Genomic DNA, 27867 nt, shown 5'->3' on the forward strand with positions numbered 1-27867 from the left:
ATACTGTATATTGAGAAGCTGACCATCCGTGTGCCTGTTCATAATTGTCTTGAAGCAAACAAATGCACTTACCATCCATTTTGATACACCTGTTCAACTGCTTGTTAAGATATAGGAGATTTAATCGGCCAATCACATTGCAGAAACCCAATTCATTTACCCCAGGGGTCGGCAACCCTGGGCACGCGTGGCCAGTTGGCACGGGAAGGGTTAACAGATGGCACGACCATCAGCCGATGGTAATTTTTCGTTTTTATGGGCCGATGATTTTATTTTATTTTTTAATTTCTGTAACGGTATAAACAATGAAAGATGGTGGATTGGCCAGGTGCTTGGCAGATGTGTAAAAATGACTCAGTTGTTTGGTGGTGGCAATGGCGGAGCTTCCACAGAGGCCAGCAGGTGGATGAGGGAAGGGGGAGGCAGGAGGAGGAGTATCAGGTGAACTGAACTTCCGGTAAGAAGTTGTGACCTGCAGTCTATCTGGGTCAGATATAAACCAAGTTTAGGTGTATCTGGTACTGCGTACTAGCTAGCATGATGGAGTTTATATACTATGCTATGTGCTATGATGTTACTGATAGTGAACGATGTCAGCTGCCTCTTCTTCTCTCATTCTCCCCCCTCCCTCTCCTGTTGCTACTTCAGTCATGAAACTGATCAATGATCAGCTGATCGGCTTTTCTCTCTTGTTTGTTTATCGCCCACTTTGCACCAGAAAGAGGAAACCAGCGGATGTCGCGATAAACAACAGCAGCACGTTTAAGCTTGATCAGCTGTTGTTGGAATTTATTTAATATTAATTTCTAGTATCAGCTGATGTTTGTTGGAGCCACAGCTGTAAAAGCTGCTGGTCATGATGTCGGTTTGGATATGTGGTGAGAGGGAAACATGAGGATGAAACCAGGAGATGTCCTTACTGAATCATCAGAGCTGAACAGGTGATGGAGAAACAGGTTTACCTTTTAGGTGACATGAATGAGTTGAAGGGAAGTTATGATCTGTTTCTGAGAAATAACACCAGGATCCTTTTCTAAGCAGCTGACAGCTGGTTACTGTGCAGGGGCGGGTCTAGAAAAGTTTTTCCAGGGGGCCAGGTAGGGCATTGACAGGGAAAGGGGGGCACAAAGAAATACTTTTCTTTGTTATTCTCATTTAAAATGTCTCGCTTTGAATAAATAATTATCTGAATCTTACAACCAAAGTTTTTTATCTGATGTAAAATGTATAGAAATCCTACATATACCAACAAGAATGTACATCACTGTCACCACGGCGTTTGTTTTCATTCAAAGGCTTTATGGCTTTAATACCTGGTGGGTCGGTCTTTAGTCAAAATGCCCAGGCCGATTTTTTTGTCCCAGTCCAGCCCTGGGCACGACACGCAGTGAGTTAATCTGAGAGGGTGCAATAAAAAAATAAATGACTTGGCCAGTGGTACACATCGCAAATTAGCTTGCATAGACACATTAGTTGTGCCACTTCTTGATGACGCTATCTTAGCTAATAACCCCAACTACCAGATTCAACTTGTAATTGGCTAAAAATAACTCGCGGGACGTTGAGAGGGACGTTGCTAGCTGTCAGCTTTTTCAAGCGATGTTGAAATTTCCACGTTCCAACACTTCAAATGCTTCAGGAGCTGTCCGCTCACCGGAGACCAGAGATCAGATTAACAAACATGCCATATTGGCTCAGTTTATTTTTCTTATCATTGTTGTGATAAGAAAGATAGATATCATTTGCATTTTCTGTTGTACAGTTCATTTGCTGTTATGGATAAAGTGTCTTTTTTTGTTTGTTTCAAAATAGCTGATAACTATTTGCTGATAACTGCCAACATCTGCGAACAAATATAATTCTATAAAGTTGTTCTATATAGTGTGTAACCGTTAATATAGAGCGTTATTGCTAATGCAATCATATGGCACATTGACTTCTGAGGAAAGTTTAGATGGCACTCATCATCAGAAAGGTTGCCGACCCCTGATTTAGCCAAACAGACATTTGGGGGGGAAAACACTGCTGAAGTTTAACCTGAGCACCAGAATGAGTCAGTAAGGTAAATGAGTGTGACGTAGTTGTTGGTGCCAGACAGGCTGATCTGAGTATCTGACAAACTGCTGACGAGCTGGGATTTTCCCCACACAACCATTATTAGTGTTTACAGACAAAATATTTTTCAATACAGAGAAAGTATCCATTGAGCGTCATTTCTCTGGGTAAAATGCAATGCCGTCATTTAAATGTCACAAAGCTCAAACAGGCTCTCTAAACATGACAGAGGTTACTGTCCTCAAACGGCCTTCACAATCAGCAGATCTCAGTCCAACAGACCATCTTTGGGATGTGATGTAGAGTCAAATAGTTCAGATAATGTCCACAAATCTCAATATGGACCAAAAGGTTTTCACAGTACACCAAATCTTTATTGACACATAAAAGCATACAGTACTTATATACATCTTTTTGAGTATTTACAAAATAGAGAGCCCATGGATGTTACACATGTATAAAAATATGCATTACATCTATATAAATATGTACACAATGTGCAAAACATATGGCGTTACAAACAACAAGAGGCATGGCATGGGAGGTGGCGATAAAGAGAGGGGACTGGAACTACTAACAATGCGAAGCCTTAGTTTTTAACCTTTCAGCGTCAATCTGCGATTGAGGATGGAGCCTCTCAGTGCCTCATTTGTAAATTAAATATCCTCCACAGAGCTTTGTTCCACCAACAAATATACAGTGTTCACAGGATGATAAACAGTGCAGGTGAATAAAGAGAGCAGGAGCAGGCAGCTGAAGTCTAACAAGCAAACAGCAATGTTCAGAAAACCTGCAGGAATTCTTCCACGAGAAAAATGAGTTATTTCAATCCTGACACACACTCCTCCCTCCCCCTCCCGGATAATGAAGTGCGTCTGAACTGTATTACTCTGTAGTAAAGGCTCTTACACGAATAAAATCAAGGCAGGATCTGACACACAGTACAGCATACGTCGAGGGAGAGCAGCTATTATTGCTTTTAGCTGTCCTTGCCTGGGCCAGTCAGCAGCCACAATAGCGACAAACGTGTGGATTTACTCCAGCAAAGAGATTTATGTTTATCTGATATGAAAGATTTAGTCTTAGAAAAACAAAACAAAAATATACACATAAAACAAGATTAAATGTTGAATCTTTTACTTTAATTCTACAAAGAGAAAAGAGATACAAAAAATAAAAAATGAGAATGAGAAATATAATGTTTCACTGCCTTTTTGGCAACAACGTATTGAACGTGACAGCCTTTAACGCTGAACACGAATCAGCCAGTGACTTTCACCGTACGTTTTACTCGTCGCAGTGCGCTCCACAAAGCGGAGGTAAACGAGAATACGAGCTCATCTCTGAAGGAGCGTGGGCTTGACGAGAGTTTGTTAAAACAAGCTGAAAGACGAAACAGCAGAAGCTGAGAAGGAAGTGTGTGCAGCATTTGGCGTTTCGCTTTTCGTTTGGGATCCGAGCACATCTGCGAGTCCTGGCCTGATCAGGTGATACAATGTGGGACCGCAGCAGGAAGAGCGTCCGCTCGGGCCTCCACATCACTGCTTTTACCGGCAAAAAAAAAAAAAATCAAAACATTTTTGCCTAATTTGCTAGTTTATTTTCCTGTTTCTGTTACCCTGAAGTATCAACAGCTGCTGTTGAAGATGTGCCGTGAAGCCACAAAAGAAGTGAAACATCGCCCTCTACTGCCTACGACCGTAATAACAGGATAAAGTGGTTAAAATGTAAACGTGATTTCACTGACTGATATAAAAAGAACATTAAAAAAAGTCTTATAATATAAAAAAGTCCCACACAGTTACACTGCATCTGTCCCAAAAACATAAACAAATACAAAGAATTAATATTCAGGTGAGTGAACTTTGATGCCTTCAATTAAAAAGCCGCCTTCACTGACTACTTCCTGCTATGCATCACACTGTAAAGGTGTCTGCGTTTCTCTTTTTTTAAAAACTTTACTCCAAATGAACGACACAGATAAAAGAAAAAACAGTAAAACAGTCATCGGGAGCCTTACAAAGAGACAAATTTGGAATATGCAAAGCAGGTTGCAAATGATTGGAGTTCAGAGATGTTTTGGAAATTCCTTCAGGGCGGCAGCCGAGTTTGAAGCAGCCAGAGACCAAACACGAGTACGATCATGCACACAGAGACACGGCTGTACATGCAAGAGACAGAAAGACAAAGACAAACAAACAGTCACACATACACACAGACGGGCATGCTTCTCTCACACACTGCCCGGAAACTGACTTTGTCTACAAGCCACAGCAGCTGATGTATCGCCCTAAAACCAGCGGAATATTATTTTAGAGTATTCCGATTCCTCCAATAAGCAGTCGATCCCGTATTTAAAGGCTTGTGAACCAAAGCAACCCATCTCTTTTTTAAAAACTAGAGCAATTTCCTCTCCTGTCTCACACACACAAAGTGCAGGCATACTGCGGGACACCCAGATTTAAAGCTCAAAGACATCTTCCGATAACTGGCAGCACACCTATTACAGATGTGTGTCTGCAAATTGATACTTGTTCCCTTTCCTGTTTCGCTAATCAGAAGAAGGAGGGAAAAAAAAGCTGCCAACTTTTTTTTTTAGAGTTAAGTCCCACTTTTTAAAAGTACATTCACAATTCGCGACTTGGACAACTGCAGTATCTGCGCAGCCAGTGGCAACGTGATCTCATGTCACAGTCGTGACGATCGCCTTGGATATGCAGTGTTCACATTTCCTTGTTCTGAGGTCAGCGAGGCGCGTTGTCAGATTTGTGCGCCTCTTTAGTGCATAGCTCTCACGTCGATGGGAGGAGCCGCCGCCTCCTCCTCTCGTCGTGTTGTTCTTTAGAGTCATTGGTTGATCAGCTTGACTGATGGGAGTCATCGATAGGTTAGGAGAAAACAGTCACATCTGTTACAAACAAATCACGGACCAGTGTGAACAGAGGCTCGACTTCATTCAGACAGTCCTTCACACCTCAGTCTGGCAGCTAGCTGAGTGTATAACCCCGGGCTTAGCATCGGGTGCGTCATTATAGAGAATCAAGTCTCCTTTTACTTTAGTCTGAGCCTCCAGTCATGTTGTAATCGCCAGCTTTTCTAACCTAGCATGTGACAGCACTCACGAGTGTAATTCCTATCAGACCTTCAGGAACTGTCTGACACGTTGATCTATCACGATGAGTAAAACAGATGCAGGTTTTCCTCTACTAGAAATGATCCCCTCAGCTCAGTTTTCTTAGTGTGGTTTAAACTCTATTTACAAACAGTCTGTTCTTCCATTCAGCATTTGGCTCTGTCTCCTTGGCTCTGTTTATGATCGCTAAAATCATGACATCAGACACTAAAAGTCTATTCTGATTAAAAATCCCTTTATTGCAGCGCAGCGTGACCGCAGTCACCTTTCGGCGGATGCTTTCCAGGCCGCTGAGCCGTTACGGGACTCTCTCCTAAAGCTGTGCAAACTCCTGCTTGTAGTTCTGCTTGGATCAGCCTCTCTTCCTCTAGAGTAGTGGGAATATTACAGATGGTATGGATGTACTGGTAAGAGTGGTACGGCACTTAAAGGCCATGTTTTCTCCTTTTATGTATTATTATTACTATTCTTTTTTTATTTAAAATCTCTGAAGCTTTCCCTTCATCCATCCATCCAACTTTCACACATCTCCATCTTCATCATCAAAGCCTCCATCAGTCCCAGTGCAGGTCATGTGTATCCAGGAAGTCCGTTGGGATCCCCAGTGGTGTCAGCATCCCGCCAGGACCCGGCGGCATGGTGAGGTCCAGCCACTCCATGTTGTCCAAGGCCGGGTCTGACAGGCCCATGTTGAGTGAGGACGGGGGTGAGGAGGAATCACAGAAAGACAGCTCTGACGTGTCCATGGGTGAGAAGGGCTGCTGGTCCATGAGCTGGGCCTGCAGCTCCTCCATCAGGCCCTGCGTGCGAGGGTCTGATGCAGACGGCGTCTCGGCCAGCGTCCCCTCTAGAAAGGCTTCCAGCTGATTGTCTGTGGCCAGGGACGAGAGACCGGGCAAGCACGGGTTCACAAGTATGGAAGGAGGGGCTACCTGGACCTGCGGGGGCGGTCTGGACAGGACAGTGTTGACTGGAAGGGTGGTGATGCTGGCTGTGACAGGGAGAGTCTTGGGGTGAGACACCGGTGAGTTCTGCTGGATAAATGGAGTGATTTCTGCAGGTGGGAAAACAAAGATCGAATAAGGATGCAGATTAAAAACTGACATATTTAAACATAGTTTGTCCACAGTGGATCTAAAAAAAGAACTCATTTATAAAGTGATCTTAGATCGTATCGGTTCTTAAACAGAGCTCAGGCTGTAGAAATAAATCACATCCTTTAAGCCAATTATGAGGCTTACTTATAGGTCAATAACTTTTGGGCTACTGCTCACGAAAAAACAGCCATTTCAAAGGATGAGTTTCCTTCTTTGATCATTGATCAGCTCGTTAAGTTATCATCTTATTGCATCAGCCAGTCTCTCCTAAGCTTCAGGATACAGACTCTTTCCCTGATCCTCTCCCTCAAATTACAGCTTTAAATGATTTGTTCCTTTAATGCTCACAAGGCATCCACACACTCATGTAGCAAAGCAGCACCGAGCCTTTGAAAACATGAGCGCTTCGCAGTTAAAAGAGTAACATGTGACTCTCACATGTCACACAACTTTGTTCTGGAGTTGTCAGCTTTGAACACTTGTACAGAGTTTTTAGTTGGAAACATCAACAAAGATTTCAGAGAAGTTATAGAGGTGGGTGTGGCTGTGTTAGTGCTCTCTTTAGGTTCTTCTTCACTTCTTTCAAGACTGTGTGTCACTCACAAGCACAATAGCAGTGGTGCTTTGTGAAGTGGGTTTTTAGGGATGTGCATCTCTAATTTATTGAGGTTTATTTTTAAAGGAGGAAAGCCTCCACGAATGTCCCTTCTAATCTCGTCTCATTAACCTTAAAAGCAACTCCTAGAAGCTTTTATAGAAGTCGCTGTCATGGTGAATTCAGAGATTCTCTCGCTTTTTATTAGTCTACAGTGTGAGGACGATCGGAGCATTTTATGACTCATCAATGCAGACAAAGTCAAATTCACATTTCCAAATTACTTGAGTAAAAGTAACCCCTTTTGGCAGTCTGCGGTTTACATGGTACGTTGTCTGTCATACATAATATCTAAAAGGCTGATATCAGATCAGCCGCAATCAGCTCGAATCTGCCAATTTAAAATGCGTGCTATCAAACTGACATCAAATCTGCCCACACAGCAGCTTATTCACCGTTTCTCTGACACTTGGGGCTTTTTAAACTTCTTCACACTGAACAGAACGTTTTGCTTTGCACCGTCAGTGTGCACCAACTTACCTCCGCTCTCTATAAGGATGTCAAACAGGTCGTCCATTTGCTGGCTGGTTGCTGTGGGAACCTGAAAAGACATTTAAGGACGTTAAGAGACTCGACGCTTTGTAACCAAAAATGAAAAAGCTGCTCAAGGCTGGAAAAACTGGAAGTATACGCCTACGTTTTTTATGCTTCTCTGTACTCTGCACACATCAGTTTCAGTAGTGTGTGTGCGTGTGTCAGCTGTGGCTTGTTTTCATCTAACCTGTGAAACGTTGTTGATGTGAAGACTGCGGCTCTGTTTGATGGCCTCCTCATAGCGGGGAGGCTCTCTGGCCTTAGGAGGCTGAGGAACCAGGGAGGTGGGCTGGAAGATGAAGGTGGGCTGAGGAGAGGAAGGCTGCAAAGATGACAGAGAAAAGATCAAGTCAGATAGAGAAATGTGAAGATCTGAAGAGTTAAGTTCAGAAAAATGCTGAATTCCTTATAGACACCTTATTGAGGGGCCCGTTGGAGATTTGATGGTTGGGTGATGCTCGTGGAGAGAGCTTATTCTCTGGGGAGCTTCTCAAAAAGCACTGGGGATTCATCTCAGGTCTACTCTGGTTCTCCAAGCCAGCAGTGTTATTGCACATAGTCAGAGTCTGCCAAGACATGAGAGAGTCTGACATCAGACCTCTGTGCATCACAGGTCTTTGTGGCTTTCGTGTAGAGCTATAGAGAATAATTACTAATCTAACTGGAACTACTAATGAGACGTGACTCACTTGTAGCAGCGGCTGCTGGCTGGGTGCCATCTCCACTTTGGTGGTCTGCAGCTGAGGGACTGAGGAATGGACCAGGCCTGGGTTTGAGACTGTGGCCTGGAGAACAGGCTAGTGCAGAGGAAAGACACGCGAGATTTTAAGACCTCAACTTTACAGAGGATGAGTCGAGATGGTTCTTTCTAGGTTTTATATTATGAGATGAGTTTATAGTAGATCAACACGCGCTTACTCTGTGACACCCTCTGCCATGCTACGCCACTGGCTCACTCACCTGCAGGCTGACGGTGGTGCTTGGCAGCTGGATTGCAGCAGCGTTGTTGGGCAGTGACACTGGAAGGAGGATCTGTGTTCCAGCTTGGCCAGTTGCTGTCAACAAAGTCTGAGGCTGACCCAACACCTGGGAAACACCACCCGAGTGGCTGATGAAGAACTGTTGCAGGCTGGGGGGTGCAGGCTGGGACTGTGGCTGGGCTCGGAGTTTGGGACTTTTCTGGGACTGCGAGAGGAGCTGTGGGCTGCTGGTTACTTGAGGCTGACCTGGGGCCTGGATTTGTGTGATGAGCTTGGTTTGGGTCTGCAGCGGCTTGCCAGAAGAAACAGTCACATCCTCCAACTTCACCACTCCTGCCATGGGTGCTGAGAGTGCCTGTGAACCCAGGATTGAGCTTGGGATGGCAGCAGCAGTCGATGAACAATTTGACAGGACTGCACCTTCGACTTTCACCAGGTTAGAGTTGAGGACAGGAGGAACAGAGTTCACAGCAGCTCCTGGAGCAATCTTGGGGGACACAGAGGCAGAGTCACCCTGACCTCTCTTCTCCACTTCCAGTTGCATCTTCAGCACCTCCACCAGCTTCTGCTCCTGCTCCAGCTTCCTCATCAGCTCTTCTATCTGCCGCTCCTTCTCGTGGAGCCTTCTGTCCTTTTCCTCTGGGACTTTGAAAGACGGTGAGGACTGTGGCCCTAACGAGGTCAGCATTTGAATTTCAGACAGACCCTCAGACATCCCTACATCCTGCTGGAGGGCGGAGAGATCAAAAGGAACAGGTGAGACAGGCGGCGTAGAGCTCATGCTCTCTGGAGCCACCTGCTGGACTGGGACTACAGCAGGTGTGGTAGTTGTGGTAACCTCCATGGGGATGGCAGATAGGGTAGTAGTGGGAGGAGTGGGAATGCTGGCAGCAGCAGTGGTGCTGGGATTGTCCTGGAAAGGCTTCAGTCTTTCTATCAGATCCGTCTTTGTTCCCGACACTGGGAGGCCACGAAGCTTCAGCTCTAGTTTCAGCTCGGCCACCTGGGAAGACAAAAGGAGGATCATGTCAGCATCACTTAAGTAGTCTATTTTTACAGGAGCAGTTCACTCTCTTTGGAAATGTGCTCATTTTATTGCCAAGAATTAGAAGAGAAAAAAAAGATTAACATAATTCATGTGTGTTTGTTAAATTTGTAACTGGAGACCGCAGATGGTTGGCTTTGCATTAAGATGCGGAAAAATGTGGAAACATGTTGGCTGTGCTAAAAGGGACAACAATCCACCAAACAGCACGTCTAAAGCACATCATGTCTTGTATGACTCATGATGATCCATCATAAAACCAACAAATACCAGCCACAAACGCCTGACTTCATACGTGCTGCAGTTTTCAGGCTTTATGCGAAGACACGCTGCTTCAGGTTGGAGTTTCTGATTTAGTGCACAGGCATCATAGTGGCATTAATCTTCTCTAATAACACTGTAATAAAGCAAATACCACACTTCAGCACATTTCTGAATGCTTAGCTTTAGGATAGGGAGTTGAAACACCGATGGGTTTACTTTCACCTCCATGAATTATGCCACAGTCACACAGGGCGATGGACGATTTACCAGGCTGTAGTTAGTCAGTGGACGCATCACTGATATCAGGTCACAAAGTAAGATGTATTCAGTCACCACAGAGTCTTTCCTACAGACGTAAGTACTGTGGCACCGACACCTACAGGAGCTGTAAAACTGCAGTGTACAGTTTTTGTGTTAATGTTTGGAACGCTGTAGTTACTGAGTCAGCAGAGCACAACTTTACAACTTTACACATTTTGTGCATCGGCACTCTGCAACTTTACATGATGTCAAGTTTTTAAAGATTCAACAAAGATCGCACCCACAGGAGCTGCCAAGCAAACCCATGTCAGGAAGCTCACGGTGCACCGTTTTTGTGCTGATGTTAATGCCAGAGGAGGCTATGACTTCCTCTGCCAAACAAGCCAGACTTTTACATCTGCTCTGTAACTTTACATGGTCTGACACTTTGTGGCTTGTTGCAGGGTTGCATCTTATTATAGCAAAACACTTCAATTCAGTCAGTTCTTTAGAAGGCCCAGTTTTTTCACAAACATTTATAAAGGCTAAATGCATAGCTAGGTGACACCTGCAGCAATGGGACTGAAAAAAAAATGAATTCAAAGATTAAGGAGTAGTCATCCAGTACTTTTGTCTATATTATTTTTCTCTGGGTCAGTTAAACAGAAATTTCCAAAGTGCCTGGGAATGTGATTTTGAACAAATACCTTCATCTCTTCCAGGTTGGCAGGCAGGACACCGGGTTTGCGGTTGGACAGCGAGTTGTTTGGCCGGGCCAATGCTGAAGGCAGAGCAGCAGGGGGAGGTGCAGTGGGCAAAGACACCACAATAGAAGTTGGCAGTGCACTCCCACCGTTATTCTGACCCTCTGCCACAGGTCTGCAGCAGAGAGGGGAGGGGAAAAGACGAACAAAGATGAGGTGATTGTTTTTTAAGGAAATCATTTCTGAATTACAGGAATATGAAACAAAAAAGAGGAAGTGGAGGTGGGAGAGAGGGATAGTGTTGTTACAGAGACAAGAAAGGCAGAAAGAAGAAAACAAGGAGAGGAAATGGGTTCAAACAGCCTATCCATCCTGTTCCTCTTGCCTCACTAACAACACCAGTCAACCAAATCACAGGCCAACAGCGATTTCAAAGACAGCTTCGCTACACCGCTGCAGCCAGGACTTTCACGAAAACAGCAGCTGGTTCATCAACATCCTGTTAGTTATTAATATGATTAGGCACAAGCCTGTTATTGGCACTGATGGCCCTCTGTTGTTGAAAACAACAATATTTGGCTTTGTTTCATAATTAAAAATAGAAAGAAACCTGTCTGAAGTACAGGTAGAAATAAAACTGCAGAATAACACTAGTATGTGGCTAGTATTTGTAATTTGCTTTGCACACGTACTTGAGCGGTGCTGGTAATATAGTTTGGTAGTTGTAATGCTGCTGCTGCTGGCTGAGGATCTGCAGCTGGAGAAACAGCTGCTGTTGCTGCAGTAACCGGGCGTATGAGGAGTCCATAGGTGCTTCGCTGGCCTCCTGCTTCTGGTCTGGGGGAACATACTGGTGGTACTTAAGCTTTTTCACCCTCGGCTTTGGCTCCTTGCCCTTCTTACTGCGACTCTTCTCTGAGGGAGCTTTCTGCTGACTTTGCTTTGGTGGAAGCAAACGTGGAGGGAAAAAGTATTAACATGTGTTAAACTCAACAACAGTCAGAGAAAAGCAGAAAATGGAAACAGATGCGCTGTGCTTACTTTCACCAGTGTTGGGGCTGGTTTTGGAGGTACAACTGTAGCGACTGGATGAGTGAGGGTGACAGCTGGGTGGCTGGCAGGCGGCTCATTGGTGGCGATTACTTTCATGAAGTCTGTTGTTGGGAGGGGCTGCAAAGAAAGAATGGGTGGAGGGGGACACACTTAAAACCACCAATGTCAATGTCGTTAAATAACAACAGTCTGGGCCTCCAGCTGACCTGCAGGATGGTGCTGGGCAGTGCTACTGGAGAGGGCGTCTCTGGTGCTCTGCTCTCCACCGGTGAGGGCGCAGAGCTCTGGGACTCCTGGCTGGCCGGTTGCTCCGGGGACAAAGCGTCGTTGCTGTCTTCCTCAAGAACCTTGGGATAATTCACCTGGCCCACTGAAAGATGATAAAAAATGTTTACTATTATTCAAAGGATCAAACAAAGACATCTTTTTGTACCGATGAATTTAAACGTAAACTAAAATCATGTGTAAAGGGGATCAGCATCACTGTGTCTCTGTTCTCACCGATGATGGCTTGTTTAACGCTGGAATCCACCGGCAAAATGTTTTTCTCCACCAGCTCCATTGGGCCTGGTCGCTGGGCGATCTTCTCGTTGAGGTTGTCTGCTAGTCGGGCTCTCTTCAGCTTCATCTGAGTGGCCTGTAGTGAAGGTTCTGCTCCGGTCTCTGGGGACGACAATAAAAACTGTTATACAATCAGTCATAAATCAAATCAGCTAAATGCTCTAACATCAAGCTAAAAATACATCCTTTCTTGCTTAAATATGACATCAGTCTTTCTATTTCAACACTTTAAAGCACCACAGGAAACAATACTTAAAGCATTTTTAAAAAAAAGAAGTTTGTGCATTGTGACATAGACAATTATTAGAACCTTGCAGGATGTGCATCCTGACCAGCTCTGCTCTTTCTGGACGACTGCGGATCTTATGTTTGAGAAAATTCTCAGTCTGGAGAGGAAGGCAGACACAGATCAGTTAATTATTTAAATTTTACTGTTACCAACAACAACTCAACTTTACATTTATGTAGTTTTTTTCCCCAAAAACTTACCCGGGCTCTCTCCAAGCTGCGAATCTGCCCGTGGAAAGCTGCCGGACTCTTCAAAGCTGCAATACAAAACATTTTCATCAATCTACTTTATTCACAAATTATTATCATCATTTTTTTAAATGTCTCCTGAGTTATCAGTATGAACCAGGATACCACTTTGTTATTATTTCCCACCCACGCCACAATAGCTTCCAGCAGGTGGCTGTTGCAGTTACTCACGTGGCATAATGCCCTGGTCCACCAGCTGCTCCCGGGTTCGCCTCTGCTGGAGTCTCAGCTGCAGCACTGAAAGCAAACACGGAAAAGCAAATTTAACTGCTATGTAGAGAAAAAGATGAGAAATCTTGCTTAATGCTTAATGAGAACTACAAAAGCGGGGAAATAAAATAGGGAAGAAAAGCACAGAAAACCCAAAAGATGACGAGAAAAATGTCTCACTAATGCAACTCATAGTGTACTCATCGTGCTGACGTTACGCATATTTTCATGTTTAGGATGACTGCGCAGACTTTCACGCTAAATGCTCTGCAGCTGATCACATCTTTACAAACGGGGTTAAACAAGGAGGTGCACGCTAGCGTGGCGAGTCTCTCTCAGGTATTACAATTCTGACGTTTTAGGCGACTGAACCTAAAACCTGTTATTGTTTTGTTACTTCACTCCTCAAATCTGCCTGGTAAGACTCAAATCGTGACTGTAACAGTCGCTGCTGAGGGATGGGAGGCAATAAAAATTCCCCTGTCATAACTCATCACTGACAGCCTGCAGTGTGAAGATCTATAGCACAGCTATCTCTTAGCTAAGCAAAGACACACAGACAAAGACACTCACGACTCAATACACAACATTTTGTTTCATTATTTTGTTGAAATGTTCTAAACTACATGAAAAATCATGGACAGGAATATTAATAATGGCATCATGTGTTTAAAGATGTTCTATCAATCATTTATTCACCTTTGTTTAAAACCTTAAAGCCAGTCACATCCTCTCGACCACGGAGTAATAAGACAATCCAAAGAGCCTGTCCTCCCACAGTGGTATGTTTATGTTACAGAGCCTTTAACCCCTCCTCCACCTCTACTCCCACTACTCCCATTTTCACTGAAACCAATTTGAGATGAGTTTGTTTGCCTCGTCTGTCTCGTCGACACATCGTATAAGACGTAAAAGTGTTTTTGTAACTGTACACTACAGGAAGCTACAGGAGCAGTATCACCTATATCGCCTGCTAAGACTGCACTCAACACTAATGAAGAAGAACGGAGCGCGAAACAGGAGGATGGAAGAAAATGTAAAAGCGCAGAAAACAAAGTTAAATGCAGAGAGTGCAAAGCATTGATGCTGCTTCATTACAAGCACTTAAATGCCGCATACTGGGGCCGTGATGTCATCACTGAACGGCGCAGTTTTAGAGCGCGCAGCGTTGATACCTCGTTTATGCTGCTGTTTGTACAGTAATGTTTATGCTAGCTTACCTGTAGGAAGCTTCTCAGAATGATGTTTGCTAAGCCAACACGATTTCAGTTTTGTTAGCTAATGAGTGAAATATGATAGTAAACCATTAAACAGGAGCACCTGAAAAGAATCTGCACCTCTCAAATGACTGAAGTCACAACAGATAGCATTGATTGATAGCATAGTCTCAAAGATAAGAGCAGGCCTCATTCCAGAGCACATCCAATGAATCATCTGTAAACTTTGGAAACTTGTTTTTTTGGACTAGAAAATAAAATCTTTTTGATTGAATTGGAAGCTTTATTTGAGCTTATGGGCAGCAGCCATTGTTTAAATACTATGAGGACTTTAATTTGTATTAAATACAAATATTAGCCATTTCGTTTTTATTCTGACGGTCTTATCGAGCAATGTTAAAAACACAGCTGATTATTTTAAAATTCATGTTTCCTGGGTCATTATTTGAATTTGCTGTGAGACGAGACAACAGGGTGATTTCACAGGTGGGCAGACTTCAGCAGGTGGAGCCTGGAACACGAGGTTTGCCCAAAGGGAGCAGAGATAAGAGTTATTCAGATAATCGTCGACTATGACTTTGCAGATTAGTTGACCTTAAAAATAATGTTTAGTTGGAGCCCTACACCAGACTGCACTAGTTTCTTAGAGTTTCAAAGCAGTTGCTGACTCAGCACTGCCAGACACTGAACGTAAAAAGGCAGCAACAACTGCATGCTCAGCAAAAATCACTTCTCTCAGAAACACCAGCACACAGCTTTAATGGGATTCCATTAAGAGACAGTCACACAGGAACGTATACACTGAGTGGGAGTTGCAAATGCCCACAGATTAAGCACCGGGCACAAGTACAGTCACTTCAGTATTCACAGGAAGGGACACGTCAAAATTACTGTGAAATACAAACTCCTACGACACAACAGGAAACAGCTGCCTCACCAATATTTTGTCTTTCCCATCTGTTTATCGCCCAATCGTTTTCATAACTGATGCTCATTTTACAGACGAAACTGACATTAAAGGCACCGCAGCTCCGGTCAAACATTTACAGAAATAATTGCCGTTTCAAAAAAAAAAAAAAAAAATCAGTAACGTGGACTCTCGTTGTGCTCTGTAAACACTGCGAGCCAGGTTTCGGTGGAGACATGTATGCTTAAGGTGATTCAGTTAAGACTTCCAGTAAACAACGTTGTCCCCGAATTCCTCCGGGAAACGGCGCTCGGACTGACAAACACATGATGACCTGTGACCTCAGCAGTGTGAAGGGAAACTGTGGATATGAATGAGGCGTTTATGCGCTCACACAGAAATAAGGAAGTAAAAGAAATGAGTGTTGTTAAACCAGTACCACACACAATATATATTAGAGATTATGTGTAAGCAGGCTAACGATAATAAAACTTTGGAGACACAGCAGGTTTGACTGCCTTTGTAAAGCGTTTGCTTTGCCTGCGCCTTCAGTCCAGCCTCTCTGCTCAGATTTGCTAAACTAAAAGAAATTAAAAGATAACCTCTTAAACGTTTACAACTCAGGACACCTTTTGATTTTAAGCCCTTCTTTAAAGTTTTCCTAATAACAATCTGCAGCAATCAGACACTGAAGGCAAACTTGTGAGATAAGGAGAAATGAGACAGGAAAAAACAGCATGGTTACTGTTAAAATATTTGAATGCTGGACAGTGCAAGTGTTTCAGAGTACGGAGGAAGTGGAGACAACCAGGGTGGAGAAAAAGATAAGGTCTTTATCACAGAGTCTCTGCTAAGTTCCAGTGTTCTGTATGAATCAGGTATACTGATTGCTTCCCGGCTGCAGTTTCCTAAAATGTGGAACAATTTGCCTTTGCACATTAGACAGGCCTCTTCTCAATAGTTTTTTAAACCCACCTTTGACACCTTGTGAGATGTTTTAATTTTACTTTTGTTCTATTGTCCTTCTCGTTTTACGTCTTTCGTGTATTATTCAGTATAGCACTTTGGTCCTTTGTGGCTGTGTAACAGTGCAGCCTGCTCTGAGTGTCTTTGAGTTAGTGTGAGCTGCCCTGAGACAATTAATTGCTCACAGTTGTTAATAAATTTAACAGTAGGGAGATTACACAGCCACTGGCAGAGGCGCACATTAGCAAACACCCTGACAGCTGCTTAATATGACTCTGAAATGGAAAGTGTTGCTGGTGAGCTCAGCAGTTTGTCAAAAGCACTCCTAACCACCGCTGTGTATTTATTTGGACAGTATTAAATGAGTAATGAAAACATCCTAATGAAACCCATCATAAATAAAGATTATACAGGGTGGGCCATTTATATGGATACACCGTAATAACATGGGAATGGTTGGTGATATTAAAGTCCTGTTTGTGGCACATTAGTATATGTGAGGGGGAAAACTCCTCAAGATGGGTGGTGACCATGGTGGCCATTTAGAAGTCGGCCATCTTGGATACAACTTTTGTTTTTTCAATAGGAAGAGGATCATGTGACACATCAAACGTATTGGTAATGTCACAAGAAAAACAGTGGTGTGCTTGGTTTCAACGTAACTTTATTCTTTCATGAGTTATTTACAAGTTTCTCTTTGTTCACAGCCATTGACATGTCGAAGAGGTTAACACGTGAGGAGCGGATCGAAATTGCGTAGATATCTGGTGAACGCAGTAACCGGGTCATTGCAGCAGATTTCAATGCAAGACACCCTACGAGACCACCCATCTCCCATGCTACAGTTAGCAAACTGCTTGCTAAGTGTCGCGAAACTGGTTCAGTGTTGGATTTGCCAAAATGTGGACGCAAGAAAACTGTCACTAATGAAGAAACATCAGTGGCTGTCCCAGCTTCATTCAGCAAGAGCCCACAGCGTAGCACTCGCCGCATGTCACTGGAGAGTGGCATTAGGCGAAAATCCCTGGGGCAGATATTAGCTACTCACAAATGGCGTCCTTACAAACTCCAGCTACTGCAGCATCTCAACGAGGATGACCCAGATCGGCACAGAATTTGCAGAATGGGCAAAACAAAAACTGGAACAGGACCCTCAGTTCACGCAGAAGATTTTGTTCAGTGATGAGGCAAACTTTTATGTGAATGCTGAAGTCAACAAACAAAACTACCTGAAACTACGGATACTGGATGCCTGTGCTGGCATTTCTCCTGCAGTGTTGCTATCAGTGTGTGAAGAGTGGGAGAAGAGGGTTGCATTGACAATCCAACACAATGGGCAGCACATTGAACACATTTTATAAGTGGTCAGAAACTTGTAAATAACTCATAAAAGAATAAAGTTAAGTTGAAACCAAGCACACCATTGTTTTTCTGACATTACCAATAAGTTTGATGTGTCACATGACCCTCTTCCTATTGAAAAAACAAAAGTTGTTTCCAAGATGGCCGACTTCTAAATGGCCATCATGGTCACCACCCATCTTGAGGAGTTTGCCCCCTCACATATACTAATGTGCCACAAACAGGACTTTAATATCACCAACCATTCCCATTTTATTACGTGTTTCCATATAAATGGCCCACCCTGTATACTTGCTGCAGACAGCACGCTTCTTTTTTTTCCTGAGCAACTGCAGGAATTCAGCAAGTATGAAACCACAGCCAACATCCAGGAAGCAGCACAGATGGGACGAGCTAAAGTTTTTACTAGTGTTCAAAGCCTTTGTGTTTCCTTGATAAGCATCAGTAAGAAATACAGATTCATGTGCAGCACAGCTTTTCCCCTCCCTGTGGGCTTCAAAGTATTTTACATGATCTATATATAAGCTTCAACATGTGATCCTAAAAGAGAGAAGTCATTTGTATTTATGGAAACGTGGCCTGTATTTATTTCTTTGCTTGCTCTCAGTCTGATAAACTATAATTTCATAAAATACTCGATTAAAATCAGTCAGACACGTCCACACCATCTCTTCTACCAAAACCCTGTACAGGGTGGCAGGACAAACTTCACATCTTAGAAGAGAGCCGGAGATCAATAATAACTACTGATAAACACACAGTGTGAAAAGGTAACTTAAGAAGAAACACTCAGTGCATTATGGGAAGTCCCCAGCAGCCCAGGCCTTTTTCAGAACAACTAAGGGAGGGTTCAGAGTCACCCGAAACAGGCCTAATTATAAGCTTTATCAGAGCTGGTGTCTGTTTCCCGTATCCAAACTGGTTCCACAGCAGAGGGCCTGAAATCTGACACTGATTAACACACCGTTACCCTGTTGGTCCAAAACTGATATTTCTGAGAGGCTTGTGAGCTGCCCACGTGACAGACCATCCAGCCATGAAACAGTTTCTGTATTACTCATGCTTAGGCACGTCAGCCTGTCATGTGACATCCAAACAGAGACAGAAAAGTTTGTGAGTTACAAGAGATCAGCCAGCGCTACACTTGGCTAGAGAACACGTGCGATACGCGTCTATCACCCGTTCTGGTCCATTTCTTAAAACTGCGAATTCCAAAAATAAACACCTCAAGTGAGATGGACTTCCTGTTCAGAGAAGTCAGTTACTCAAAGCTAATTATAGGTAGAACTCACAATTTGCAAACATAAAAAGAAAATCAACAGCTTGGTGGAGATTCGTTTTATTCTTATTATTTGTTTGCATATAAAATTCTGCTTACCAACTTCAATTTTTAGGCTACTTCCTTTTCAGACTCCTAATCTTTGTCAAAACAACCTCAAAACCTTTAATCTCCAAACTCCATCCTCCTGATAGTGGTGCTGTAATTCTCCTCCTCTCCCTCCAGACTCTCTGAGCTCGCCACAGCTTAAGACTCAGAGCCGTCTGATGGCAGACAGATTAACACCTGCATGATAAAAACCAATATGAGAGGAGGGACTCTGCGGTTGGCAAAGTGCTGTGGAGGGCTCAGAGGGTGGAAAGTATGAGGTATGTTTTCTCACTGGAGGGGAAATGACAAAAGCCGAGATGATGAGTGGGTGCTACTACTGTTGACATTCCACAGAAATTTTCCGCAGTCAAGCCGTTTCTCCTGCGAAATCCTACAGTCACCCAGAACGTGTTAAATCCAGTCTGGAGCAGCTTTGATTAAAACCCACTGCAGCATTTGTTGACTTGCATCTGACGAATTAAGATTTTCTTGGGAATCATGATCAATACCGCAGTGACTGGACTGAATGGCTTAACTGGTCTCCATACGCCAGTCTAAGCCATGATTAGAAGCTGGCGGTGAAGCAAACCCGCTCCCAAAGCCTGGTATTTGCATAGCCATCCATCAGTGTCACATTCAGTCCCATGTGGATGCCAAAACAACACTGACACTGTGAGGATTTAGAAGCTGAGCTGGTGGAGGAATCAGGAGTTGAGGACTGAAGCGTGATTGGCTAATAGAGTGGAAGTTAGTGACTGCACATCTTTGTATTTACATTATTGGACAGTGTGTGCGCTATCAACGCATGCAATCTTCAAATACAGTATTTGGCATCTTCAGTTTACACGGTTTCTGCTGATTTTATCTACGAAACTATTTTGTCTGCGTTTTATTTGTATGCATGTAGCTGATAATAATGCTTGTTATTCTCTAACACCTTAGAGAATAACACAGAAAGAGGGATTTACACATATCACTTTTCTCCGTTTTTCACTCCTTTTTAAATAATGTCACTGAGTTTGTGCTGCAGCAGAGACAGGAAGTGTGGGAAGCCAACAGAGATGAACTGTGGATGTTGTGTGGCAGCAGTGTATCCTCACCATTTTTGCGTTCACTGAGCGGAGGCAGGCTCTGTGTGGGCTGCAGCGACAGCTCCTCCATCTCATGGGTCACAGCCTCGCTCTGGGGACTGGGCACCAGTAGATTTGACATCTCGCAATCCCCCTCTGCTCCTAACTGCCTCTGGGAAGCCTGGGGCTCCATCCTGCCTCAGAAGGAGGTTGGGGAGGCTCTGAGGCAAGCAACCAACGGGTCACCGTCCCTGTGTGTAACGTCTCCCTGCTACCTGTGTAAGAGCAACAGGAAAGAAGAGATAAAGAGGAGTATCAGTTAAAATCCTTCCTCAACAGGAGGAATGCGTCACTCAACGATACTTTGTGGGCTCCTCGAAAATAACGCTAATTCAGAATAATCAGCATCATCATCCTGTTGGTATGACTGCTTCACCCAACTGGTGAAATGCTAAGGGTGGCATTTCATTTCAGCCATCTGGAACAGCTCAGTCGCAGCCCAAATTATTCATTAAGCCAGCTGGGTTGGCTATTATACTGAATAATCACTTCAAACCGCTGCTCAAGAGAAACAACGCCAATTTGTGCATGAATGTTCTCTCTGTTCCGACAGGCTTCATAATCCGGAGCATGACGTCGTTGTGGTGGTTTCAAACGGGGGGAACGGAAACATTTCGGGAAGCAACACAAACAGTTTAGTATCCATGGCGTCCCAACAGTCTGCTCGGTCTGAGCCATTTATCGCTCTTCAGCAGCACCCAAATCTATCCATTCCTGGACCTAAGCACTCTTTGATAACCATCCTGATGTGCTGCTTTTGGCTGAGAAGCACCCTGTTCCTATTGCTGCTTTCTTTTCTCCCCTCAAGTGTCAAAGGCATCACACAGACCACAGAGTCTGCAGCACCATAAGACATGCAACAAATGCTTGGACTTGAAATCAGTTTTCATTTAGTCTCTGCTCTCGCAGTGCTCCACTACGCTGTTTTCCTTTAAGATCTGTGCCAGTTTCACAGACCAACATCAAGAGTCTGCAGCTCCATTAATCTGGCATTAAGTACTAACAGGGGAGTCATTGCCAGCTAACTTGACATTTATTCTCAGTTGGTCCATGTTAACTGTTGCAACCACTACAAAATTCACCCCAGTCGCCAAAACGTTGGTTTCTAATCCATCACCACTCACTGCCTCTTATATGATGATTATGTGCTATTAAAACAACCTGGTTCAGCGATAATTCGGGCCTTGAAGTTCAGCAGTGTAACCTCAATGGCTTTCTGTGGTAAAACTGCAGAAACAGTGTTTCACACAGTGACTGTAGAGGTCAGACATTTTCTAAGAAGGGTGCATGCGTCTAAAGAGAGACACAAGCAAGGTTATTATCGTTAACGAAAACTAACGAAATAACGAAAACTAGAAGTGAAAAAACATTTTCGTTAACGGAAATAAAAATAAAAACAAAAAAAGGAAAACTAACTAAAACTGTAATGAGTGTTCACAAAACTAACTAAAATTAACTGAATTTATAGCAAAAATGTGTTTAGTTTTCATTGATGTGTGCGTGTCATACAAGAGTCAAGGGTGAAAATTAAGTTTAGTTTCCAGATTTTTTTCTTGCTGTGTAATTATGGCAGCAGGTGGCAAGTACGTTAGTCGAGTCGTCTGTGTTGCTGCTCCGTCCACGCGCAGAATCATGTCAGGAAAAGTCGGGAGCCAGAGTCCAATTTGGGATTACTTTGAATATGACTGTGTTTTGGATAAAGCAAGTGTCTTGTAGTGGAAACAGACAAATTATGAGGGACATTTCTAAAGGAAAAAAAAATCCCACAAACCTTAAAGTGCACTTGAAAAGCTCACACAAGAAGGCTAACCTAGCTTACCTTGAGAAGGTAAGGGAGCACACTCAACCCTCATCCCCAGAAAACAGAAGCTAACCCCAGGCAAGGCAGCGTGATGCATCCCGAGACAACAGGACTGGGATATCTACACAACTGTGTGAGTCAATTGCCTTCAAAAAGTTTATCAATTCACTTGAACCAAAATTACGAACACCCGGTGCTGCAAGAGTTAATAGTCTCATTGGGGCCAAGATATACATTTTATAGTTGCCTGGTATCAATCGTTGGTTATCTGCCTTTATTTATTTATTTAAAGAACCCATAGGTGGGAATGTGAGTTGTCTGTCTCTGCATGTTAGCCCTGCGACAGACAGGCGACCTGTCCAGGGTGCAGGGTATGGTAGCTGGAATAGCATCATATCCAAGGATAAGCAGAAGAGAATGACTGATATGATGAAACTGGGATTTTATTACACTTAATTATTGCAAACACAACTAAAACTATAACTGAAACTAATCAAAACTAAACTGAAACTAAGGATTTTCAAAAAAATAAAAACTAAACTAAACTAGCAAACAATTGGTAAAAACTAATTAAAACTGATATAAAATTAAAAATCTTAAGTCAAAACTAAATAAACATAAAAACTAATGAAAATTGCAAAACTATTAAAACCCTGGACACAAGCCTACTTTTTTAAGTTAGCAATTTAAATTACCAAGTACTTTGGAACAAATGCAGTTTGTCTGCTAGCTTGCTGGCACACAGCTGGGACGCTGATGCAAAGAAAACCATCGCCTTGGGTGGTAACTGTATATCAGCTGTTGATGGGACCGTTCCTACCTGAGGAAGCAGCAGACAAGGGACGGAGAAAGAAGTCTTGGCTAGTTGCTGTGAAGAGTCACACTAAGCCATTGAGTCGAATCTGGAAGGAGAGAGAAAAACAAACATCATGAGAATGAAACTCACAAGTGCAGCATGTTTTCCTTTTTTTCAGATGACTCAGTGACACTGGACAGTCAGTGTATAATCCTACACCACATTCAGTGCTAAGCCTGTTTCACTAAAAGTCTCTTCTGTTTCCGTCTAGTCATAATGTCTGTTACATTTAAAGAAGACAAAAAAAAAAGCAGTAAGCTTTATTTTCCTTTATTTCTGAAAAGCGGTGGCTGAATATTAGTGTGTTTTCAGACCACCAAACCAGAGTTTAACATAATAGAAGGAAAAGAGAAACCACACTGGGAAACAACTACTTGAACCTAATGAGAAAACCGATCTGTAAAACATGATGCCACTGTGATGCTGCTTTAAAAGGTGCGGCGAATAAAAGTAGTAAGCACCACTTCAAAATGCTGCAATGGATGCGGCCGACACTCAAAGCTTCATCTGGGTCTGAAAAATCACACATGCACACTATGATCGTCTAGACAAAGACAACAGAAACTGCAGCAGTAGTGCAGCATCATACTGCAGCATGAGGCAGAGAAAAGGAATCAATTAGCCACACAAAGAAGCTTTTAATCCTCGCTGAGATGTGTGCAAAGTAGATAACTTCATTAGGATAAGACTCATGCATCAATTCACTGACACTCTGGAAAGATAATGGCCTTGTGCCACATTTCTCATACTGCATGCCCATGTACATACCCGTGCTTCTGTATGGAGTGTTTGTGCAGTGAAAATGATGCTTTTATAAAAGGTATTCTACGTGCATAAATGCTAAAGGTTGGTTATTTTAGCCCATTGCTGTGTGGCTGCTAAGCAGTATGACAAGATCTTAATACAACAACCTTTAGGCACCTGTATGCCACATCACGTTTGTGCATTACAGCAAGATTGACAGTTATCTTGTTGATGCGGGTTCCTCCCTAACAGCAGTAACAAATGCAGTTTAGCATATTTTAGCCTGTTCAACAACTTCACTTCAAAAACTTACATCGGTCAGACTATAAAAATGAAGCTAGATGGATTTCGTATCACAAGAGTGAACGGCAGGAGAGAACAGCAGGGCGGCATTCCAGCAGCCAGACCTCCGTGACATGTGCGAGTACATGTTGAGCGAACAAGTGAGTGCGAGAAAGGGGGAAGTGAAAGAGAGAGGAAGGGCCCAACAACTGTCGCAGCTGAAGAGGTTTTGTGGGATAAACATCGGTGGTCCCCCTCGCAGAATCAAAGAGCAGATCCAGATGGCAGGCGCAGCATGTTGCTGTGCCCTCTGTTCTTTTAATGGCACAAGGCAACAAGCCGCACATTCTTCATCAAAGGGTAATGCGCACAAACACACCTCTAGAAACAAAAGGGTGCTTAACATTAGCGAGTGAGCGGTCGCTACTCATTCACACAGGTAATAGATGTGCCACACGACTGGCTTCACCTTCCAGATGCAGAAGCTGCATGTATATTGTACTGTTTATGATTGTGCCCGTGGGCGTGTTACAGACACAGACCACTGTTTGGTGCAATCACAAACACATAAACGAGGACACCCTTCGCTTCCCTGTCAGCACACTTTTGTCATCCAGTTTTCTCTACAGTAATGTGCAAAATAAGATCTTGAGCAACACCTCACTTCTCTATATCATGATAGGAAAATGGGAAATGGGTGCAGTCATTTATTGAAATGTGTGCAAACACACATGGAAATAGATTATAGGAGGCTAAAACAATTTTTACAATTCCAGTGAGCTTGAAAGTCAATATTTGTTCTACTGCACAGGCCGAACTCTCTTTTTCCAGGAACAGTTCTCCAGGCTTCTTGAAGGACACTCAAAGCTCTTCTTTGGATCCTGCACAAACACTGTACAGACTACGAATGTACAATACATCCGTTTGAGTTAATGCTGGGCTTGTTGATATTTACAGATGGCAGTGGCTGAAAAGATAAACACTTTTCACATGGGAATTCTGAACAATGATGCAAGAACCGGGTTAGCACACCGACTGCAGTCGTCTTCACATGTAGCGCACAACACGGGATGGTCACCTTAAGACAAGTGCACGAGGGAGCTGCCCGGGTAAGACATGAGCAGGCGGGAATTCACCGAACAACTACCACTGCCGTGCTCACGTGTACTTTAACTTTGCATTTGTTTTGGACAAAGACCATTTAATGGTTGATTTGCCTGCATCAGATTTTTCTCTTCTCACACACAGCACCATCATGCAGTATTTACGAAAGTTCAGGGCTGCGGCGCACACGTGCAAACATCCATTTCAAACCAGTTCAGATACAATTATTGTTACAATGTCTTATTTTGAGGAATTTCCCTTTCAACAACAAAAATATATATATATTTTTTTAAATGCCTGTACAGGGCGATGACAACGAACACAGTCATGTTAACTTTAAGTATTTGCATAGGTAGGGATGAAGACGGCGAAAGGGGTTTTCAAAGTATTTGGAGCTCAGCCGAGGTACCATGGAAATAACAGCCTATGAATGACTATGCCATCCTTAGATCATTGCGCTTGCTAAACTAGAGCTAAAAATAAATCCTCCTGGTGAGACTTCTGAAAAGTCAAACAGATTTCAGTTTTCAGATGGTGGTTCGGAGGCATTTCTCTACATTATCAATGCTGACTGAAGATGTTAGCACAGTGCGGTGTTCTCAGCTAAAGCCAAACGAGCCACAGAGGATTTTAAGATGAACTAAACTAACACTGGCTTCAGGTTTTATCTGTGTCTGATTATCTGCAGCGTGACAAAGGAAGATCAGTTGGGTAATAAGTCAAGTCAACAAAGGTGTCCAGGCTGATGTCAGAATGCGGGTGTGCCTGCTGCCTTAGGCTCTTCTTTCTCTTTCACTGCCTTATAAAAAAATAAAATGAGAAACAGGCTACACTCGTGCCATACAGGTGACATAATTTATGGCATTTTACCAGGAACAGTGTCTTGATTGTCTTAAGAGAAAAACAGGACAACATTTCTTAAGCAGAGAGCAGAATTCTAGCAGTATTGTGGTTTACAATCACAATAGCTCTGCAGCCATCGCTGCAGCCACAGAGATATGTACCCACAGCAGTTGCAAACATGTCTGAAGAGAAGGTCATGGGCCACCTTACAAATAGCCCTGTAGAGAATCCCAGTGATAAGGCAGCCACACACACCCATTCTCTTAAACAGCCTGAGATAACTGAAATTCTGAGACCTAGTGTCCACACTGTCTTCATAGAAAAACGCACAGACTGAACATCACCTCTGATGAACTGCCATGTCATGTAGTCCTGTTTAGGACATGCCTGTTTGGCATGGCACAGCAACAAAAAGAAAATCAAGTACTCTTTTTTTTTTTTTTTTTTAAGTCACAGCATGCTATTCTTCAGTATGAAACCAGCTCAAACACTAGAACAATCTGTAGGGCGTACATGAGAGCCGCTTTTGAACAGTTTGAGTCTGCAGATTTCTGAGCCTTCAATAGACCAGGTCTTGCAGGACAAAAATGTCTGCTTTTAACCAGAGATAAGACAGGAATTATGTCATCACCCTGCCTCATTCAGCCACAGTCACTGCTCTGCTCTTGTTTTCCCACAGACACACATGTGGTGTTTCCTTCCTGGCTGCCTTAGGGGACTTTGCTCAAAAGATCCCCTTCAAAAGAAGAATAGAAAGAAGAAAGAATCCGTACAAACAGACCAGGTAAACCACACTAAAAGTTTCAGTGTGGTGACACCTAAGTAAAATTAAAACTGCGACTCGGAGGATTTATAAAAGCCCCTAATTTCCCAGCGCATTGGGCTGCTTCTTTGGCCTGTTCTATTTTGCATGACAAGCACCGCAGTACTGGACACCGCAGTACTGTTGCAAACTAACCCGACACTAAAAGGCAGAAAAAAAATAACCTACAGCCTCCGTATATTTCCGTTCCCATGCAACCATATGCACAATGTTTAAGATAACGTGAATAATTCCCACTTTACAGTGACACGCTGACTCGACAGAGCCGCCTCTGAATAAACGCTTCCTGCCAGTCTGCATGACTCACACACAGGCTGTTTGGATTTGCTGCACCACAACCTCTAGACATCTTTATTTTACTTCTATTTATTTTTTCACTTCATTAGACTAGGAAGGCTGGAAGAGAACATGCCGGTGTTTCCGTAAGCCAGAAGACTCAGTACACTGCGACAGTATTAGTTGAGAAATTGACCTGTCGGCTCACTAACACACTGTATGCCATGCCTTGCAATTCAGACAGTATCCGCAGTTAGCTAGAAGGAAATGGCTGAAATAAACACACACCTTGCACAAACACCATACTCACAAAAGGCTAGTCTGTTTAGGCAGCAATAATAGATTTTCCCGAGGGAGTGTTACTGAGTGAGACGGCTGGGCTGTTATCGCAGCGGCAGAGGCGAGTGGGTGTGGGTTAAGCTAAGGCTGGCTAGCTACTTTAAATCTGACAGGGGAGTGAGTTACAGACAGCGACGACCATAAAATATAATGAAGCGCTTTCATGACTGTCATTTCTAGGAAAGGGAATAAATACACATCAAGTTACAGTCAAATGAGCTTTGTCCATGCTTTCCTTACCAAGCCACGCTCTGCTGTCTAGGTCTGCACATCACGAATGCTCCTCAACAACAACCTCCTTACATTTTCTCCAGTTAGCTCGCTCCGGCTAACATGCTAAAAACAAGACAGCGCCGCCCCGGGTTTGTGCTCTTACCGAAATATGACGACTTGAAAAGCGAATCCATCCGAGCCGTGGTCTGCAACGAGGTATCCAAATTGCGTCAGCGGAATTATGCTAGGTATTCAGTTTTTTTATTCGTCTAGCTCTGAGATTGAAGTTTATTTCGCGGACTAAAATGGCTGCGACTGGTCTAGGTTCGGATGCAGAGTGACGTAATGACGTTGTCGGACAGGAAGCTCGGGAGAGGTCGGCAGGGGAGGAGAGGGGTGGTCCTCTTCACTGGGCAGCATGGTCACTCCTTAAAAACCGGAATTTCTCCTTCAAAGTACAGACGATTGCAATATAATGGATACGTGATGGAAACGTATGTCAACAAGAGCAAAACAAACAAAAAGAAAAAGAAAAAAACCAAACATAAAACGTGACTTTAGTCCTTT

The 27867-nt window shown here is 43.4% G+C and overlaps 1 protein-coding gene across 3 annotated transcripts; it reads right to left on the minus strand.

The window, feature by feature from the left end:
• Window positions 1-1319: 1319 nt before the first annotated feature.
• Window positions 1320-27829, minus strand: mrtfba (myocardin related transcription factor Ba). 3 transcript variants are annotated; one of them, XM_085170921.1, is made up of 17 exons: window positions 27464-27829; window positions 22641-22722; window positions 19990-20227; window positions 13030-13095; window positions 12811-12866; window positions 12632-12707; window positions 12262-12423; window positions 11967-12130; window positions 11749-11877; window positions 11400-11647; window positions 10711-10882; window positions 8435-9457; window positions 8164-8271; window positions 7891-8040; window positions 7662-7796; window positions 7421-7481; window positions 1320-6242 (listed from the first exon to the last, which is right to left on the minus strand). In XM_085170921.1, the coding sequence occupies exons 3-17, from the start codon at window positions 20150-20152 to the stop codon at window positions 5743-5745; spliced, it is 3213 nt and encodes a 1070-aa protein (XP_085027047.1). In that variant the 5' UTR covers window positions 20153-20227; window positions 22641-22722; window positions 27464-27829; the 3' UTR covers window positions 1320-5742. The 3 variants fall into 3 exon arrangements, with proteins under 3 accessions (XP_085027047.1, XP_085027044.1, XP_085027045.1); XM_085170918.1 differs by having other exon boundaries at window positions 1321-6242; window positions 19990-20234; window positions 27464-27828; XM_085170919.1 differs by lacking the exon at window positions 27464-27829 and adding an exon at window positions 27328-27457 and having other exon boundaries at window positions 1321-6242; window positions 19990-20234.
• Between the last annotated feature and the right edge of the window lie 38 nt (window positions 27830-27867).

The sequence above is a fragment of the Neolamprologus multifasciatus genome, chromosome 8, assembly GCF_963576455.1.
Source record: "Neolamprologus multifasciatus chromosome 8, fNeoMul1.2, whole genome shotgun sequence".
Classification (NCBI taxonomy): Eukaryota; Metazoa; Chordata; class Actinopteri; order Cichliformes; family Cichlidae; genus Neolamprologus; species Neolamprologus multifasciatus.